The 20,304-nt window shown below is 41.8% G+C and overlaps 1 protein-coding gene across 5 annotated transcripts in view; it reads left to right on the forward strand.

Moving 5' to 3' along the window:
• Nucleotides 1-18,018, forward strand: part of LOC311527068 (uncharacterized protein) — a 153,296-nt gene extending 135,278 nt beyond the window's left edge. For 4 of the 5 annotated variants that reach the window (XM_084640679.1, XM_084640680.1, XM_084640681.1 and 1 more), the window contains 9 exons: nucleotides 2,203-2,407; nucleotides 3,877-4,064; nucleotides 5,009-5,106; nucleotides 5,451-5,635; nucleotides 6,746-6,948; nucleotides 7,567-7,756; nucleotides 9,052-9,161; nucleotides 12,243-12,365; nucleotides 12,999-15,872. In XM_084640679.1, the coding sequence (XP_084496805.1) occupies nucleotides 2,203-2,407; nucleotides 3,877-4,064; nucleotides 5,009-5,106; nucleotides 5,451-5,635; nucleotides 6,746-6,948; nucleotides 7,567-7,756; nucleotides 9,052-9,161; nucleotides 12,243-12,365; nucleotides 12,999-13,193 (1,497 nt within the window). In that variant the 3' untranslated portion in view covers nucleotides 13,194-15,872. The other variant, XM_084640682.1, reaches the window with a different exon arrangement.
• The last annotated feature ends 2,286 nt before the right edge of the window (nucleotides 18,019-20,304 follow it).

A 20,304-nucleotide genomic window follows, 5' to 3' on the forward strand; every position in this document is an offset into this window, starting at 1 on the left:
CAATATCCAGCAGTTTGCTCCTTTAACTGGAGTTATCCAAACAGTTCAGTTTGAACACAACACTGGATTAGTTTTGAATAAAAACAAAACAAATTAATTTAACTACAAAGAGAGAGATTTTAAGTGAGTACAAGTGCAAAGTATTAAAGTAAAAATGGTTACAGGAGAAAGAAAGATAGAACATTTTCTAGTAGCTAAAACTTAAATTACTCTTGGTTCAAGATAAAATCCTTGCCACATGTTCCCAGCAAATTTTACATGTCAGGATCCCTTCCAAAGTCAACAGGTTGGTCCCTTTGTCTTCTTTGGGGGGGGGGGGGACATGACTGACTACCTGGGGAGTTTTTGCCCCTCACTTTTATAGTCCAGTCCCCCTTTTAAATGCATTTTCCTGAGGGTTACCCCTAGATAAAGTTCCTTTCTGCTGTGAAGATGGAGACATGGAGTCTCGTGGTGAAAGAGCTTCCATCTTGTTTGTGAAAATGCAGATCGATCTGTTCCTGGCCAGTTGACCGGTGATTTACAGTCAACTTTGATGACACCTGGCTAGAGGCATTAGCTTGTCCTTTATCTTTGCAAAACTGATGTACCCTCTCTTGCTGTCTCAAGGGCTCTGTTTACTACTTATATGTAAACTGAGGTAAACACACATGCCTTTGTTTAGGACAGACTGTTTAACAACTTCTGCCTAGTCAGGGCTATGTGGGTTTGAATATACGCTAACAACATCATATGGGGGGGATTATAACTTTACATATAATATTGCAACCTACATTTCAGCATGATATTATTGATCAGTGAATTATTAGTTTTCAAATGATACCCCACAAGGCATATTTTGTAGAAAGATTATGGCAATAGTGTGTAGGGTGTGAATCCAGGGTTGCTTTTGGTCACAGTCATTAATACAAATTAAACACCATTGTATTAACTCTGGTTGTTTGGTTTAATTTGAACTATTAAATGGTCCATCCTTTCTGGACACTGCTGTTCATATAAAGGAAAAGCACACTCCAGCCTTATAAAGATTCCTTGTCTACGTAACAAACCCTAAGGGATGTTGATCCACCTCATCTCCAAAAGACTTTAGTGGAATTCTGGGCACTCAGTACCTTTCAGGGTCTGGTCCTATAAACCTGCCTTGGGTTTTCAATAAATCAGATAGCCCTTTTCTATAGGAATCTTGCAAGAAAGATACAAACCTGTCACAGATTCACAGGTTCTGGTCTATGTGCCAGCCTGTAGCCAGTCCTTTGGGAGTGATCCCTTTAGCATGCCAGACTCCAAGGGTCCCCACAGTCCCACAGGGGCAGGCCCACAGCCTCCACAGGTCTGAAACTGGGCCTTGGGCACCAGCAATCCCTGCGTCTCTCTCTGACTCCCTACAGTGAGCCCAGACAGGTCGTGTTCCTGTGGGAGGCTTTTTTACACCTTCAGGGTGCACTACTCTATATATCTGCATCTACACCCGATAGGCTCTTCAATATGAGCTAACTGTATGACTTATAATATGTATAATATGACTGTATTAGTCACCTGGCATGCAGAATCTCAAAGTCTTTGGGTTCTCATGAGAGGGTCAGGCTTAGGATATGGTTCCTATTGGTGGAAGAGAGGGTGTCGCCATTCTCTACTTCCCCTGATCGCATCCTCGCCCGCGTTGTCTCCTTTGTCTCCCAGTTCAAGGAGCGCTCTTTGCCTGTGTACCCTGCTCCTCTTAATGCAGACACCTGACACCTCTTGTCTTTGTTCTCCAGTCACAGCCATGCTGCATTCACAGCCACAGCTGCCTCTGCAGCTAAGTGGTAATTTTTGGTCACTGGGGTTCCTATTGTTTCTGTAGGGTCTTCCATTCAAATGTGTTGATTCCAGCCCAGACAGTGCTAGTGCCTGTATGTCTCACATACCTAACCTGATCTCCCATGCCTAGGGAAAAAAACCATTCCCCCCCCCCACCCGCCGTCGGTAGCGATGCCAAGATGAGGGGTACAGAGTATATAGTATTTGTATACAGAGAGGGTATACAGAAAATTCCCACATTCATCACAAAAGCATTATGGGAAATCTGTGAGATTTGCTGCAAAAGACATGGTAGTCCTGAAGCTCCAGAGTGCTGATTATTGTCGCAGGAAACAAGCTCCAAAAGTTTGCTAAAGATCACTGCATATTTTTACATTTCTTGCTGTTTGGGGCCCACTGCAGGTGCAGCAAATTGATTTCCTGTATGAAGCAGCTGGCTGGCCTTTGAAAGCCTCCCAAGAGGTTGCTGGAATCCTCCAAAGTGGGGGGAAAGCTGTCGCCCAGATGTGGAAGCAGAGTGGAATCAGGCAAACCCTGAGGAACAACCTCCCACTTTACTTGGAAAAAATTCAAGACACTGTCCAGCAAATGCAAAATGAACTGAAAAGTAAGCAGAGCCATCTAAAGCCAGGGGGTATGCTGCACAGGGTGAGGTCAGTGCAGGAAGTAAGCAGGGGCTAGCAAACTGAGTAAATAAGATGCTGAATAGGTTTTATTTTGATCTATGAAAAAGTGCTGAGCTAGACAATGGGCTCTGATAGATTATTTATAAATATCTATACAAACTCCACTGGATCCATATTCACATAGATCATTTCTCCAGTTGCCACAATAAAAAAGCTGCCAGATAACCCTGGTTTAACAAACCCTCTAATGAAATCCTGGACGACAAGTATAGTCTTTGACTCATGCCCTGAAGGTCAGTAAATCTAGGCTCTGTCACACTTAAGGCTTGTCTACACTTACCGGGGGAACAATGCATGGCGATCGATGCATCGGCAGTCGATTTAGCAGGTCTAGACCGGCTAAATTGGCCGCAGATCGCTTTCCCATCGACTCCTCTACTCCACCTGAACGAGAAGTGCAAGGGACAGCGTCTCCTGTCGACATAGCATAGTGTGGACCCCGCGGTAAGTAGATCTAAGTACGTCAACTTCAGCTATGTTATTCACATAGCAGAAGTTGCGTAACTTAGATTGATCCCCCCCACCCCCCGCACTGTAGACAAGGCTTAAGACTGGCAGCAGATTCCTCATTCAAGGAATACATGATGAAAAATGCCACCTCCCTCTCCCGCCTGGCATTTCAACCAAAGGACCATTAAATTGAGGACTAGCGTGCTGGAACTTGTGTTAGCTAGATTCTGGGCACTGTACCTGTTCTGTCGTTAGCATGCTGCCGGCCCTTTCCATTGCTAGCCGTTCACATGATGTTTCAGATGGATGACATTTGCAGTCAAACTAATAGAGGAAAATCAAGTGAACTGTATTAATCTGTGATTAACAACTGCCTTCATCATGGCACAAGAGAAAACTTCTACCAAAGTCACAGAATGTCATCTGTCCCCCTATTGCCAATAGCCGGGCTTTGTCCTTGGACTCAAGTTCAATGTGTATTTGTGCTTTTGGTTATAATAACCAAATTGTCCCCTTGCTCCTCCTTGGAGGATGACAAGGTGGGAGGTAGAGCTGCAACAGTAGAGCAGCCAGGTGCTGAGGCATTCTGCCTATGCAGGGCAGATGGGGACAGACTGAGGGAGCCCAGGGAAAGCATGTTATGTAACATTCCTTACAGTGGATTTGAAAAAGCAGCATGCGCTCCCCACCATCTCAGTGTCTCCTGCTGGATGCTGGCAGGCATGTAGGTGAACCAGGGACATACCTGTTTTCAATAGCCTGTCCCGCACAGAAGATCAAGAACTAAAGCTCCAATCTCCTGTGCATGGAAAGATCCCCTTTTTTTCCTCTTGTACTCTCACCCTCCACCTGTGTTGGGGCAGTGAAGATTTTGTCCTGAAGCACAGCTGGGGACCATTTTGAAATCTATTTGCTAAGGTCAGTTTCACACTTGTTTCAGAGCCATTAGCGACTCTGAAGGATGCCTACTATGATGTGACTTTGAAGCGACTGGATGATGTTTGGCAAGAGAAAACAGAGGCATATATGAAGAAAATCCAGGCTTTTGTGCCCAGTATTGTAAAAGATGTATGGTTAATGGAACCAATCCAGGTGACATTAAGAGCCATGAAAACAGGCTTGGATATGGTTAGTATAAAACAATGTTTCATTTTTATATCAGAGGGGATGGCTTACAGGTCTAAGCATCAGCTTTGAAATACCGAGAGTCTCTCTACATACACGTCTGGCTCAGGTCCCACTCAGGCTGATTCACCCTGCATCTTTTCAAGGTAGATGCCATCATTGGATCCCTTTCTGTTTTGGGGCTGTTCACATGAGTTCTTAATAAAATTCAAGCTTTTTGTCTGCTCTGTGTGGACATCAAGGGTCATATTCCTCAACCTCCTCTCAAACTAGTTACTAAAATTGCACCTAAAATTTTAAGCAACATTTTTGTGTATGCAAATTGCACAGATAGATTTTCACCTTCCTGCTTTGTGCACATACTGCTAATATATGGGTATGGCTGTTTGCTACTTTTGAAAAAGTGGCCTGGCATCTCAGTGACATGTTTCATATTAGAGGGTGTGTCACTCTGGTGTCTTTGGCCAGAATGACACCACGAGCAGCGTGCTTGTCGTCCACATGGTTACTGTCTTCCCACCCCAGAGCTACCTGTGTAATTCCTGTCAGTCTATAGTTTGTAAATAGCCTTGGGGCCCGTCAGAGGTACGATATACTTAAAACTGTTTAAAGGAGGTTGTCTGGGCTGCAGAACCAATGCATATAATGGAGATCTCAATCCTCTGCCGTAGCAACTTTAGCACGTCAACTCATTGAAGTGTTGGTTCATGTTAAATGACATCATCATAGGAAGGCTGTATTTCTCTCTGATATTAACATGGTTAACTTCTCATTCACCAGCTACCTCTAAATAACAGGATGGTATGCTGTCAGGCAAGTGACAGATGTGAGGGAGGATTGAGTGTTTGTGGCTAGTCCTTTGATATCAAAGCAACGTTCTGGCTGGTCCGAAAACCATGTTAATGTCACAGTTGATTTTATAATATGCTGTTCTGGTTCCCCACTAGGCAACACACCAGATGCTGAGGTGGGCAGAAGCCAAGTTTTCCAGAGCTGTGAGCAAGTTCCGAAAGCCTTTATCAAACCTGTACAGTTTTTCAGCCAGGTAACAGTGGATATTCCTGGATAAGCTCTACACTGCAGTATAGTTTTCTAAACAGATATTTACATATTTGTTTTTCACATCAAGTTACAGTATTAGGGAAGAGAACCAAGCAACTGTCCTTGGACACCCTTTATACCAGTTAACATTGACAATATAAGTTATCTACTATCATAGCCTGCTTTTTCCACCTCGGAGAATAAATATCCACCAGCAAATAGAATAACTCTGGTACACTCAGCCTTAAGTAGCATTTTTGTTTCCCATTTTATAACATTTGATACATTAACTGCATTGAATCAATTTAACACCAGTAGTAACATGAGTGAATCATTTGTGTCCCAAAGGAACTGTGCAATGGCAGTGAAACTGCCAATGCTGCCTAGAGGAGACCACTCTGTGGACCTGGCAAACATCACTAACTACCTCATTGAAGAACAGATAATGAGGCCCCTCAGGGATCTCTACAACATCAACCCAGTAGCTGAATATTATAGAATCAAACAGAGGATGATGGAGAGTCCCTTTGAATGTAAGTTCCTTGACAGCTCTAATATATTTCTCAGCTGGTCCCAGTCCCCTCTGAGCTCCAGACAGAATTTTGCATAACTAGAGAGGACTGTTAATTAACACCATATTTCTATGGATGGTATTTCATGTAGACTGATTTTTTGGTGGAATAACAGTCACCTACCAGTAAATAAGCTATTTTTGCGATCTTTCAGCTCCAGCAAGTTTCCATGAGAATATTTCTTATTTTTTAAATTGCATACCGTGCAGAAAAGCTGTTTTATAACATCACTATGTTGAGAAACGGGGAATGAGCAGGTAGAATATATCTGTATCTCACCTACATCCCATTGCGATGAGGTCTCAGAGCATGCATTATGGCTGAGGTAATATCTGGGTCTCCTACTGAGGGCCTGATCCTAATTTCATTGAAGTCAGTGACATAACTCCTGTTAACTTCAGAGTGCACAAGATGCAGACACTTCAGCAACCGCATTAGATAGGGAGCATTGCTAATAGGAGCATTCCTCATTGAACATCTGACCAACAATTAGAATACAACATATCTTCCAGAAACAGTAGTTTTTGGACAGTATATCTCATGCTTCATTAGCTCCAACAGCTGGGCAGAATGGAGGGCTTTAAAAGGGGGCTTCCGATGTAAGATTTTCAGGGATGCTGTGCACCCACTGTTTCCATTGACTGCAGTTGGAGTGGAATCCTCTGCACCTGTGAAAGTCCCAGTCTTATCTCTGATTTTGCTGGCTTTTCTCTGTTTGAGGCACACGCTTAATATTTATTCCTGCTTTCTGTATAAGAATATGTATATTTAGCAGTAAGATTGTAAAAAGAGATGGGCTCAGGTGTAAACTTTGGATCCTGTTTTCATACTTCCCAAAGTTCCAGGACATTGGGATCCAGCACGGTATAGAATTATAAGGAAACTGATGCATTTGCTGATAGGGGACAATTTGTAACTGCTTTAGAATTTATGCTGATGAATATCTTAGAAAGTTTCCTGAGAACAAATAGGCAAAGAAGGTGTTCTGATTCTGGCAAGCAGTTAATAAGTGCCACCCATTGAGCTCTGTGAACAACACAGTGACATTGCTTTTGCAATATCATCCTCCAGATCATGCTGTGCTGATGGGCAACAAGCACTTTCGGACTTTTGATGGAAGAATGTATGATCTGACATCGAAGTGCAGTGTGCTACTTGCCAAGGACTTTATTCACAATACCTTTACTGTAGTGCTGAACCAGGAGAGTAGTGGCTTGAGATCATTGCACATGGAAATGAACCAGACTACCATTGATATCTACCCAGGACTCAAGGTAGGAGGGGAGATTCAAACTTCATTCCTTTCCAAAAGAGAATATGAACACTGAAATCACTGCACTTTGACAAAGAAGCCAAACCCTGAATTTATCTGCAGTTCAGACTTAGCATACAGTGGCTCACATAAGTTAATGCAAAGATAGGAAAAGCCCACTAATATATCAGCAAAAGGGAATAGCCCTCAATAAGAGAAACTAATACCATCAATCCTGGACTATATTCTGCCTGGCCTATATGTGGATACATGGGATGGAGAAGGCTCAAGGAACCTTTCCCCAGCATGGCCCATGTAAGCAGGAAGAACTACACCACCTGTGCTTGGAGGAACAAGCTATACCTCACTGCTTGTGTCCACCTGGGAGGCTTTGTGCTTCACTGCTCCCTTAGGAGCTTCATACTATCCTCCACACGGGGCTGTGCATAAATGGCACCATCCATTTGCAAATGTGCAAACTGTGAGCTGACCCAGTAACCAGGAGTTGCCATTTCTAACGTAGGTTATGTTTCAGATATTTGAAAGTAGAACTTCATTGGGGAGTTCAGGGGAATCAACACCGTGCAAAGTCCATCCTAAGTTAGTTACCCTGAACATTTTTATCATTATCTTAAAATAGACATACAAGATGTACAATTTTTCCCAAACGGAAGAGAACTGCCTCAGTTTGGATCAGTCCCTTGAAAAGAATGGCATCACCATAAGAAAAGACGCTAACAGAATTGAAGTATTGAACGAGAATGGAGTCTTTGTCTCCTGCAACTTTCACTATGATCTTTGTACTGTTACACTGGATGGATGGCATCATGGTAAGTACTAAACATTCAGCATAGCCATTCCCTTCTGCTTCTAATTTGTTTTTCTCTCTCTCTGAATTCTAGAAACCTCAGGTTTCAGAATACGGGCTGCCCTGCATCAGCCTTTCCCTCAAGCCCTGGAGATGGCACAAGACACTGCCAGTGAATATGATGAGAAATATATGTCCCTATAGTAACAGCAGCAAGTGTTTACAGGGGTGGGCAAACTTTCTGGCCCGAGGGCCACATCGGGGTGTGAAACTGTTTGGAGGGCTGGGTAGGGAAAGCTGTGCCTCCCCAAACAGCCTGGCCCCATCCCCTATCTGCCCCCTCCCACTTCTTGCCCCCGACTGCCCCCCTCAGAACTCCCGACCCATCCAATCCCCTGACCACCCCCCCCACCCCTTGGGACCTCACTCCCTATCCAACCTCTCCTGCTTCCTGTCCCCTGACTGCCCCGACCCTTATCCACAACCCCACCCTCCAGCAGACCCCCCAGGACTCCCAGGCCTATCCAACCGCTCCCTGTCCCTTGACCGCCCCCTCCCCAACCTCCCTCCCATCCAACCGCCCCCTGCTCCCTATCCCCTGACTGCCCCCTGGGAGTCCCTGCCCCTTATCCAACTGCTCCCCCCGCCCCCCGCCGCCAGCCACGTCACCCAGAGCACTGGTGGCACAGTGAGCTGAGGACAGCAGGGGAGGAGCTAGCCTCCCTGGCCAGGAGCTCAAGGGCTGGGCAGGACGGTACCACGGGCCGGATGTGGCCTGCGGGCCGTAGTTTCCCCACCTCTGGTTTACATAGAACTATTATAATTTTCCAGTCGTTTAATGGAGTATAGCAGCTTGAGGTGCCAGTACCATGTGACCAGCCAGCCCACCTCCACAAGCCAGTCTGAGAGCTTCTGTCTAATATGTCAGATATAACGGAGCATATGAACGTATGGTACAAAAGCTACTTTTGGTATGATTAACATACCCCACTCATGGCTTCACCACTCATATGTAATGCACCACCCCAAACTTTACAGCGCACCACCCTGTATCTTTATAGACATATGTCTTCTGTCATGGCAGCTCCTTTCTCCGGCAGGAGGGCAGAGTGAAAAGCTAACACATGGGAGGACAATATAGCTCCTTCAACCTGTTACTCTGCCAAGGGATACCGTCCTTCTGGCACCCAAACACATCACCTCTGCCTTACACCTGAGCTCCATTAGGCAGGATAGCAAAAGGCCAGGGGTGGCTTTTAAAACCAGAATTCTCCTGTGGCTCTGTTTTTATCTTCCTCTGTTTTCATTTGGTTCCAGGTGTATCAGCTGGTCTTTTTGGTACCAATGATAATGAAGCTGGAAATGAATGGATGCTTCCCAATCACTCCTACACTGGTAGCGTGCAGGAATTTACACAGAGCTGGCAGGTATGCTGGCGATCTCACTGCTATCAGAAAGCACTGTTGCAAGATATCTGTCTTTTGAGGTCACATGTGGCACTTGGAACACAAAGGGCCACGTAACATACACGTGACAGAGAACTTCTGTTTTACTGAAAGGGTTAAAATCATACAGATAGAAGGTACAGGAACACATGCGTTAGCCACAGAACACTGGAAATGTGGACCAAAATATTCACCCTACATTTATTTGGGGGAAAACTGCATTTATGTGCTTAAACTTTGTAAGAAAATTCATCTTCAGGCAGAAACCATGCATGGAAATTTTGGAATCTTTCCCCTGGGCTGAAAGTTTCCATGCTTGGTTTCTGCCTGAAGGTGAATTTTCTTGGAAAGTTTAAGCAAATAAATGCATGTTATGGCCAGGTAAACATCACATTGGTTGTTTGCACACACAATTTCACTGAATGTGTTTTCAGCCACTACAACCACATGCACACAATTCTAATATGGACCCAGGTGTGCAGTTAAACGAGGCATATAGCTAGTCAAGGGTGTGACTAGCTAATATATATTTGATAGCAGGCGCTCCAGGAAAAATGAGCAGAGCTCATAAGCTGTACTACAGGACTAATGCAGAAAAAGGAAAATGAAGCTTACAATGCCTGGCCAAGATGTTTGCCTTTGAGAACACCAACTCTGGTTGGTATTAACTCCTCTGTGGCCTTTCCACATCAGTTACTAAAGAGCTTACTCAAAAAAATACCCAAAGCAGATGATGCCACTGAGACTTTGTGGCTCTTCCTTTGCAAGACTATGATCTACTTCCACAGCCAGAACCACTGCAACCATCTACCTCCAATTCAGGGCTTCTGAACTCTGCCTCAAATAGCAGAAGGGTTCAAGATATCTTACTTCTGCTCTGCTATTGGAGAATCAGATGGATGATTATATGGGTGATATGGCCAGTATCATGGTGGGATGGACAGAGGTGCATTGTTAATGTAAACTACTTATTTATTATTAATTTCCTTCCATTTAGAGGCACTCCCTGACTTATGCAATTGTTCCGTTCCAGAATGCCTTCTGTAACTCAAATTTTGCATAAGTCGGAAACGTATACCCAACCATTACGCAAAAAAACAAAAAACCCCACCTATTTCTAGCTTACATAACTTTTTCCGTAAGTGCGGATTTGCGTAAGTCGGGTCTTGTGTAACCTGGGGAGCGTCTGTATTTAAGAATACATATTAGCACCAAATGCAAAAGCACCTGGGCAACTTGAGTTAGTAAAAATAATCAATTTAACACAATATATACAAAACTTCTTGTAATACCGTAAACAAGCTAGGCAGGCATGCATGACCTTTTTAAGTGGTTGATGTCATAATGACTCTGCTTATACTATTGATTGCTACATTTTATTTGTATGCCACACAGCATCTTTGGAGTGCTGAATACCGCCAGGAAGAATCTATAGATGACTTTAGCTGAACTCTGTGAGCTGCTTGCAGTCAGTTTGACTCCTATCCCATTCAGAAAAAGTAATAAAAAGATTGACTTGCTGATAATGTACCATTGTCATACATCATTAAAGCAAGGGCCAGGAATACAAATATGCCAAGTCAGGAATTCATTCTAATGACTACAAACTTTTTTAAAGGGGTAGGATGAGACAATACAGTGGGAATAACCTGCCGGACAATGTATTTAGTGGTACTGATAAAATGGAGCTTACATCTCTTCAACAGTGCAAGTAGGGCGGTATGTTACAGTCTGACATACCAGCAAGATCTTTATAGCTGGTACAGCGTACCGGAAAGACACAGGAGGAGCAGAACGTGGGGCCACCAGGCGGCCCCACGCCAGCAGCTCCTCTGGCGCAGCTGTACCGCCCCAGCCCTTTCACTCAGGGTCTCCTCCGTCTGTAAAGCAGCCCTGCCAGAGGACAGGGCTGGGGGCAGTACAGCTGTGCTGGAGGAGCTGCCAGCGTGGGGCTGTTCGGTGGCCCCACGTTCTGCTCCTTTCCCCGCTGCAGTTCCCAGGAGAGCCCTGAACTACCCCAGCCCTTCCACACAGCTGCATCTCTCTGTGCTCAGTTCAGCAGCCCCGCCAGAGGACAGGGCTGGGGTGGGTGGGTGCAGGGCTGGGAGCTGTAGCGCTGAGCCGGAGGAGCTGCCGGCATTCTAACTCCTATCCCTGCTGTGGTTCCCAGGAGAGCCCTGAACTGCAGGGGGCAAAGGAGCAGAATGTGGGGCGACAGGAGACTTTGTAAGCCAGGAGCCATGCGATTGAATGCCTGCATAGAAAAAGAATTGTTTGGGAGGCTAAATTGTCACGTTAAAATTCTCTCCTTAAGGAGATAGTAGAACCTGAGCTTACATTTGTGTTCTGCCTGAATGTAGAGTTGACCTCATGGCATACTGATCTGATGCACAAATGTGCATTTTCAATGTTCATGCCAAACAAATCATGACATAAGCTGCAGTGAATCCTGCTCATTTCTGATTTTGTTGATGTTGCATATCACCACTTTTGTGATTGGACCTGCATCACGATAATCCACCCACATCTCATTGTGCAGAAATGTTTGTCATTGCTACTACCTTCCACTTGTGATTATTTTCTCTTAAAACTTCATAAATATTCTTGTTAATAAGTGCAATAGTTAGAAAGAATCTGAGTAACTGTTTTCTCACTATAAAAGGACCTAGTAAAAACACTACTTTTAATAACATTATAAATGACAGATTAAAAAAGACAGCTAGCCAACAACTTGTTTCAGAAGTTATACAAAAAAATCTTTAATGAATTATGAAAATTGATAGGAAAAGGAAATAATAATTGTAATAAATAATTACAAATAATTGTAACCTGTAATATTTATAAGACGATACAGTCGTTGTTTCAACTATAAACAGTGCATGGCACATCCTAATATTAATGAAACAATAAACAATTATTAAGAGCAGTGTAAAAAAAAAAAAGTCTAACAAGCCTTCATCTTTATTGCTTGCAGTGATATTGCCCAATGTAAATGAAGGGGTTTACAGTGCATTAGTACTTTAAAAAACAGTGTTTATTTATTGACTAGTCTTGTTTTCTCAGGTGAGCAGTCACTGCAACTACGTACAGAAGAAGGTGAAACCGTGTTCCATCACAGCTAAGCAAAAAGTTTGTAAAGTGTTTTTTCGAGAACCTCACTCTCTTCTTAGGAACTGCTTCAAAGTTGTAAGTATTAGTAAGAATCAGTGAAGGAAGGTTTGAACCTCCTATCACCACTCTTCAAAGCTGCATAAATGAATTATGAAAGATTGCAGGAAGGTGAACATTCCAGCATCATTACTTTTAACTATCAGGCGTTTAGTTGAAAACTCAACCTCTGTAGTGATCAGAACAGCATCACAGAAGGACTAACCAAATGTCACAGTCTCTCCACCACATAAATACGTTTCTCTGATCGATGGAATGCTATCTTGTCTTGACATTGTAGTTTATCATACTGGTCTACAATATGGAATACAGTAAAGCCCTAGAATCAGTCATAATAAAAGATATGTTAATACTGATTTCAGAAAACGGACATGTGGAATGAAAAAAGTCAATTCCTCTGAAGTTCTTGATTTCATTCTTTCACAGTTAATTTGCCTGATTTGCTGCAGAGTTATTTTATAGACTCTTGATATGGTCTAAATACCTTAATTTCACCTATGTTAATTCTCATTTGCAGCTGAGGTTGACAACTCAAGACAAGCTAAAAGAAGGTTTATTCACATTTCCAAATTATTATCAATCTGTTAGAAGAGTTGTGCACTTTGCTTCATATAACCGAAACATTACGTATAACTCTGTTCATGTTTGAAGGTGGACCCTGAACCATTCTACAGCATGTGCGTGCATGACGCTTGTGACTCCAGTGAGTTGAAAGCTGCCTGCAACTTGGCAGCTGCCTTTGTCCACTTGTGCAGCAGAAATTTTGTCCCCTTGGAAATTCCTTCTCAATGTGGTAAGTTTAATTTCTGTTCCTCCCAAACACTCTGCCTGGGATGCCAGGCTTAACATACAAACGTTATCTAGTAACGTAGCTATAAGTAATCATAAAAACACCATTCCACAGTTTTCTGCTGATCTCCAGTCAGTTTTGTCCCCCCAGTTTATATTTCAGCGTTTGTTTTTAACCACGAGAGCAGACACCACCTCTGTTTCTTATTCCCTGCTGGCTATTTATTTCCTCCGAATTTGCTTAGTGAAAACATTTTTACAATATTATAAACTTATTTTCCCCATGTTTTCTAATTCTTTGATGATCTTTTTGCTTTGTTCCTTTGTTTTCCTTCTGAATAATTTATCTGGGTTCATGTCATCAAAAATATATATTTTGTGATTCAAAAAACAAAAAAGTTTCCCTTCCTTCCACTCCTTTTAATGAGATCTGCATTCCTTAGAATTCCAAGATTATCAAAACCACTATTTTAATCTGACCATCAGTTATCTCAAATCCATCTCTCTGCTGCTCTCTATTTAGAACGTAGAGGTAGAAAACTTTCAAAGGCGTGATTCTGGAGGTTTGTAACTGTTTACACCAGAGTCCCTGCCAAAATGAAAGAATGTTTGTTACCTCTTGAGTAATTCAGAGAAAGATTGAGCTGCTGCTGTGGATACATCTCCACAGGCTTACTCCTGATTTACGCTGGTGTGAAAATTAGAATCAGGCCCATTACCTGATCTAAGTGATGGTGCCCAACAGCATATAGAGTAGCGCATTCCACTACTCCATCTATATTCTGGCTACCTTCTTGTTCTATTTCTTCTAAGCAGCTAAATTATAGCAATCATTTCCCAATGGCAAGAGACAACCGCTGTTATTCCCATTTACATTGTATGGAATCATCTGTCCTCTGCCTCAATATATTGTAGCTCTAGTGCTGATCCTCAGCCATTGTAAACACAAGTGTGCAATACTAGTAGCTAAATGAAAAGCAATCTGTGTAGGCAGAATGGCAAGATTTTGATACATCTTGCATCTTGTAATTTAGGGATTATAAATAGCTGCACATTGAACTTTATGTAGAAAACACCTAATCCCATGCATTTCTGAATTATTACAACACACCTCAACTGACTCCTGCACATATAATTTTTTTTGGCTCTTTGTTTCCAGATATTATAGATAACAGCACCCTTCTTGAACTGTATGTGCTGTTTATTGACTACAGTAGATAGATAAATAATTAAAAACCCACTACAACTGCTGACGTGGTTCCTTGTTCTGCATTATACGCCGCCTAAGTGCAATAAAGAATGGCTTCTAATATGGAAACATTTGAGGCTATAATCATCTTCTGACAAAAATGAATCTTTGAAACTGACCCCAATAATTAACATTTTATTTACATGTAGTGTACAGTCCTTTATTTGGAAGAAAAGAAGTCCTTACATCACTTTCACTTGTTGAGAACATTAAAGGAAACAGACATACAAATCACTGCCATGCTAATTACTACCACACTTGTCCAAATAATAATTTAAGGTGTAATGATCCATTTACGACTTATTTACTGCAAAGAAAAGCATTTACTGTAAGTAACTGATAGGACTATGCAGATGAGGGAATTATGCAGTTGCTAGGATTGAAGCACTTAGATTTACGCTGCTAATTTGTCTGCTGTATGCACTGCTGAGGCTTGGAAATGAGAAAATGGAAGCTCTCTTGGTACATGAAATGAAATGACAAGTTATTCCCTGGCATTTGTAAATTCATTGCCACCACAAAAGATCAATTGATTTGGTGACTACAAACGTACAATTACATTTTTAACAAGCTAGAAGAACTACAAGTGTATAATATTTTTTTACACATGACCACGGGGGAAGACCATCAGATATTTGTGGATGAGGCCACATAAATAAAGCCTTATCAAAAGAATGCTCAGTATACATGTATGTGCATGCATACTTCTAGGTGTGTGCATGATTATTACACACTTCTCAGAGGAGATAGTGATAAATCAGTAGGTGAATGCGGAGTTTGGGCTGCCCAGTGTATAGACAGTACCCAGCTGCAAAATCTGAATCTGGATTTTATTCTAAGCCCACTAAATCTCAGGAGTATTGAGTTTTATTTGATACCTGCCACCTCTAATAGCATATTTAAGACGTACATAGAGGAATTCACTTCTTTTAAATACAGAGACAGATATTTGTTTAAATTTAAAAAAAGTGTCTGACACTGAATATTCAGTTAAAGTACACAAACCATGTTTACAATAGGCCGATCACCAAGTTTGTGAAATCAGCTAGTAGTATTAACCTATATAATTCCTTAAGAGTTCAGTACTGTTGGGAACCTGTCAACATTTGGGCCATTGCCAACAGTTCTCATTCAAACAAGACTTGCACTGACTTGAATGCTAGTTTTTCCTGAGTAGAGATTTCAGCACAGGAGCTTGTCTGTGTTGCCAAACTTTAGTTAAAAAGAAAAAAATACTTCCTTCTTCTAAATATAGCTTAGGGTGCAGCATATCTGGGCCTGATTTTATTTTAAATGTCCAAAGTCACATATTCATAGTGTAAGTAAAACTTCCTGGCCTGCTTTGGAACAACCCAATGAAACTTTTATTTCCATTGATCCCTTTTATTGGTGGGACATCTGATTGTATTTATTTTGTATAGTTTGGTTCGCTAATTACCTTTTTATCCTCTGAGAGTCCAGAGAACACTGTCTAGTAATGTATCTCTTTTTACTTGCAGTTTGAATTTTCTCTTAATTGCAACTATCAACCCTGAAGATGAAAAAGCTGTTTCAAGCTCTGAAAAAAACCTGGTTTGATAACCTAGAAGCAACAGTATGGCAAACCAGCAACAGTGTCCACAAAAGCCAGGACTTACAACACAGATTGTAAGAAGAAAAGCTTTTCAGGCTACAGAACCTGAAGAAAGTTTAATTTTTACAGTTACTTGTCATTATATTAATATCACATCAGGATAACTCTGACAAGAGAGAGAGAACGTTAGAGTAACTTTTATTTTAAAAAAATAAACCTCTTGTTTTGCCCTCCTCTTCAGATACAGAATCTCATTTTCATAATTTGAATATAATTAAAACAATCACATTGTCTCTCCCCCGCCCCAGATCAGTAAAATCTGGCTGCTCTGTCAGCACACTAAGCCTTAAGGTTGTATGGAAGTACCATCTTTGTTGTTCTCTAGGAATCTAATTCAGCCATTTGTTCTGGTTTGGACAGATTCATGTCTAACCCAGCTTACTAAAGAGAACACCCCCAAAAAGTAGGACTTTTGAGATGGTGAAAAATAGCCATTCCTTGTGCTCTCCCACCTGATTCCCATTATGAAACACAATTAGCACACCACTGTAAAAGAGAAACAATCTTCTCTGTAGTGTCCCACTACCAATTGCACATCCCCCTTCCTTCCTTCAGACATCTTTCCATGTGCCCTCGACAGGGTGACGGATCTAACCCATACCTTTTGGTAGTTATAAACAGGATGCAGCTGGCATCTTTAGACATCACTGTCTGAAATCTTACTGCTAAACCACTTTTGATATTTTAAATCAAATGGATTTAAATATTTTGATTTTTATATAAGAAAAGCCCATTTTCTTTTTGAAATACACATTTTTTCAGTCAATACTAGGAATACCTCAAAGAGGTTATTTTTTAGTGAGGGAAACACAAAGCAAATATTCAATAGCCATTGCTCAGAATTATTGTCATAAATTGGAATAACAGGGTCCTGAAGTATATATTATGTTGATGAAAGTTTTTACTTCCTTTCCTTATTTTTGCTGTGATGCACTTTCATTAATTGTTCTTAAAAATAAAGTTGTCCTGATCTATGGAGCAAAATGTGTTTATCTAGTTAATAGAGTTTAAAATGCGCGCAGCTATCTGGCCAGTTCCTGAAGGGAAATCTTCATTAAAAGAATTTAATTCTGAACAGAGGGCCAAAGGGACTTAGGTGAGGCAATGCTGAGTACCCTAAACATCGCCACAATATCGGATAACCTTTCTTATTTCTACTATGATTGTCAGTGACATTTTTCAATACTATTAGCCTACATGCTCTTCATAATACTATAGGCAACTGTATAGCTAAAGAAAGGTGACTATGCATCAGACATCTGTTAGATTCAACATTATTTGCTGGTAAGATAAAAAGCACATTAGTAATGCCTGAATAGAAGAGTCGGTGTAAGAAAATGTGTGATAGTCCAGGATTCATGAAGAGAATTTCTGATATTTAATAATGCCTAGGTGATCAAACACATTGGTTACCAAAGAGTAGGGAAAATCAGTCATCCTTGGAACTTTCAGCACTTTCAGCCACAGATTTAAAGCTGGGTCTCAGCCTTCATGTCATAACCAGGGGAAGATAAAGTTACACAAAGGTTAAGGGACTTGCTGAAAAATCACACAGCAAGTCAGTGGCAAAGCTGGGACTAGAAACCAACTTGCCCTGTTCCACTAGCTTAGACTGCCTCTAAAGTAGGATATATTGATTTTTCAGCTCATTTACATCAGTGCCAAGAGACTTCCAGTAGTTTGAGAGTAATGCATTGTTTACTCACCAGCTACTCACTATGTAAATGAGAAACTGAATTGGTTCAGGCAATCCATATAATTTATTTCACTAAGAAATTGTGTAAGAGGAAACTGTTCATTTTCACATAAACTCCATTACCGAGAATTTTAATTAGCCATTTCTTCTAGAAAAGACAGCCTCACAACCGAGTGAGTGAGTTGTCACCTTGCAACACTCCTGCAGTCACAGAGCCCCTAGATCATTTTGCAGTCTCTGAGAACATTCCAGCTCTTTGGGAATCAAACAAGAAAACTATAACAAGAATTAAAAGTGCTCACCAGTTAGGAGGAGGAAGCAGTAATCAGTTCCAAAATGGCCATGGTAAGGCTCCAGCTGTTTGTTTCTGCCAAACATAAAGGGCCAGCCCGCTGGGAAAAAAGGTCAGCTAGTTAACTGCATTGGAGAAAGATAACAGAAACAAGGCAGATATGAAGTAAGGTATTGCTGGGGAAGGGACAGCTGTATCACAGAATCATAGAACTATAGGGCTGGAAGGGAGCTCAAAAGAAGTCATCAACTCTAGCCCTTGCACTGAGGCAGGATGAAGTAAACCTAGATTAACCCTGATGGGTGTCTGTCCAACCTGTTCTTAAAAAATCTCCAATGAGGGGGAATTTACTGCCCTTGGAAGTCTGTCTGAGCACTTAACTACCCTTAGTGTCAAAAAGCTTTTCCTAATATCTACCCTGAAGCTCCCTTGCTGCAGATTAAGCCCATTACTACTTGGCCTACCTTCAGCAAGCATAGGCCTTTATAAACAGACCTTAACATATTTGAGGGTTCCCCTGTCAGGCGTCTTTGCTCTAGATTAAACATCCTCAGGTTTTTCAACTGTTCTTCAGAGGTCAGGTTTTCTAAACTTTTATCACTTTTGTTGCTGTTCTCTGGACTCTCTCCAATTTGTCCACATCTTTCCTAAAGTGTGACACACAGTACACCACCTAGGACCTCACCAGTGCCAAGTAGAGTGAAACAATTGTCTCCAGTGCCTTGCATACCACATTCCTGTTAATACTCCCCAGAATATTTTCCTTTTCCACAATTGCAATAGAATCATAGAATATCAGGGTTGGAAGGGACCTCAGGAGGTCATCTAGTCCAACCCCCTGCTCAAAAGCAGGACCAATCCCCAATTAAATCATCCCAGCCAGGGCTTTGTCAAGCCTGACCTTAAAAACTTCTAAGGAAGGAGATTCCACCACCTCCCTAGGCAACGCATTCCAGTGTTTCACCACCCTCCTCGTGAAAAAGTTTTTCCTAATATCCAACCTAAACCTCCCCCACTGCAACTTGAGACCATTACTCCTTGTCCTGTCCTCTTCTACCACTGAGAATAGTCTAGAACCATCCTCTCTGGAACCACCTCTCAGGTAGTTGAAAGCAGCTATCAAATCCCCCCTCATTCTTCTCTTCTGCAGACTAAACAAGCCCAGTTCCCTCAGCCTCTCCTCATAAGTCATGTGTTCCAGACCCCTAATCATTTTTGTTGCCCTTCGCTGGACTCTCTCCACTTTATCCACATCCTTCTTGTAGTGTGGGGCCCAAAACTGGACACAGTTCTCCAGATGAGGCCTCACCAATGTCGAATAGAGGGGGACGATCACGCCCCTCGATCTGCTGGCTATGCCCCTACTTATACATCCCAAAATGCCATTGGCCATTGTTGATTCATATTCAATTTGTGCTCCACAATAACACCACAGCTTCTTTTCAGCAGTGCTACCACCTAGCCACTGACACACAATTTTGTAATTGCACATTTGATTTTTCCTTCCTAAGTGAAGTGCTTTGCACTTGTCTTTATTGAATTTATCTTGTTGATTTCAGACCAATTCTCCCATTTTTCAAGGTTGTTTTGAATTGTAATTCTGGCCTCCAAAGTGCTTGCAACCTCTCCCCGTTTGGCATCATCTGCAAATTTTATGAGCATACTCATCACTCTGTTACACAAATAATTAATGAAAATATTGAATATTCCAAGACCCAGGACTGACCCCTGTGGGATCCCACTAGAAACATCCTCCCACTTTGCCAGCAAACTACTGATAACTACTGTTTGAGTATGGTCTTTCAACCAGTTGTGCACCCACCTTACAGTAATTTCATCTAGATCACATTTATTAGTTTGCGTATGAGAATGCCATGTGGGACTGTGTCAAAAGCCTTACTAAACTCAAGATCTGTTTAATCTATCTATCTATATCATTACACAGCCATTTTGTATTAGTATTCTGCAGTTTGTTCTCCATTTATGGTCTCTGAAGGTTCCAATCATTTAGAAGTAAAAGCATATTGGTGGCCAGAGTTATCTTATAATTTGTGTCTATAAATAACATCTGGTTTCAAAGAGGCGTAGGGGAAAGACAGGGTGTGGAGTACTCCAAACAAATAGCTACATTTTAAAAATGGCTTTAACTTAGGCAAATCCATGAGCCTGTCTGCTGGACAGGCAGCCATGGTGGAGGTATGGAAACAGGAAAACTTCCTTCTTTGAGATTTTTACCTTGTACACTATTTCTTTCATACCTAGGTACTAAGATTATAGGTGCTTTACAAATAATACTTT

Source organism: Lepidochelys olivacea (genome assembly GCF_965140295.1).
Source record: "Lepidochelys olivacea isolate rLepOli2 genome assembly, chromosome: 10".
Classification (NCBI taxonomy): Eukaryota; Metazoa; Chordata; order Testudines; family Cheloniidae; genus Lepidochelys; species Lepidochelys olivacea.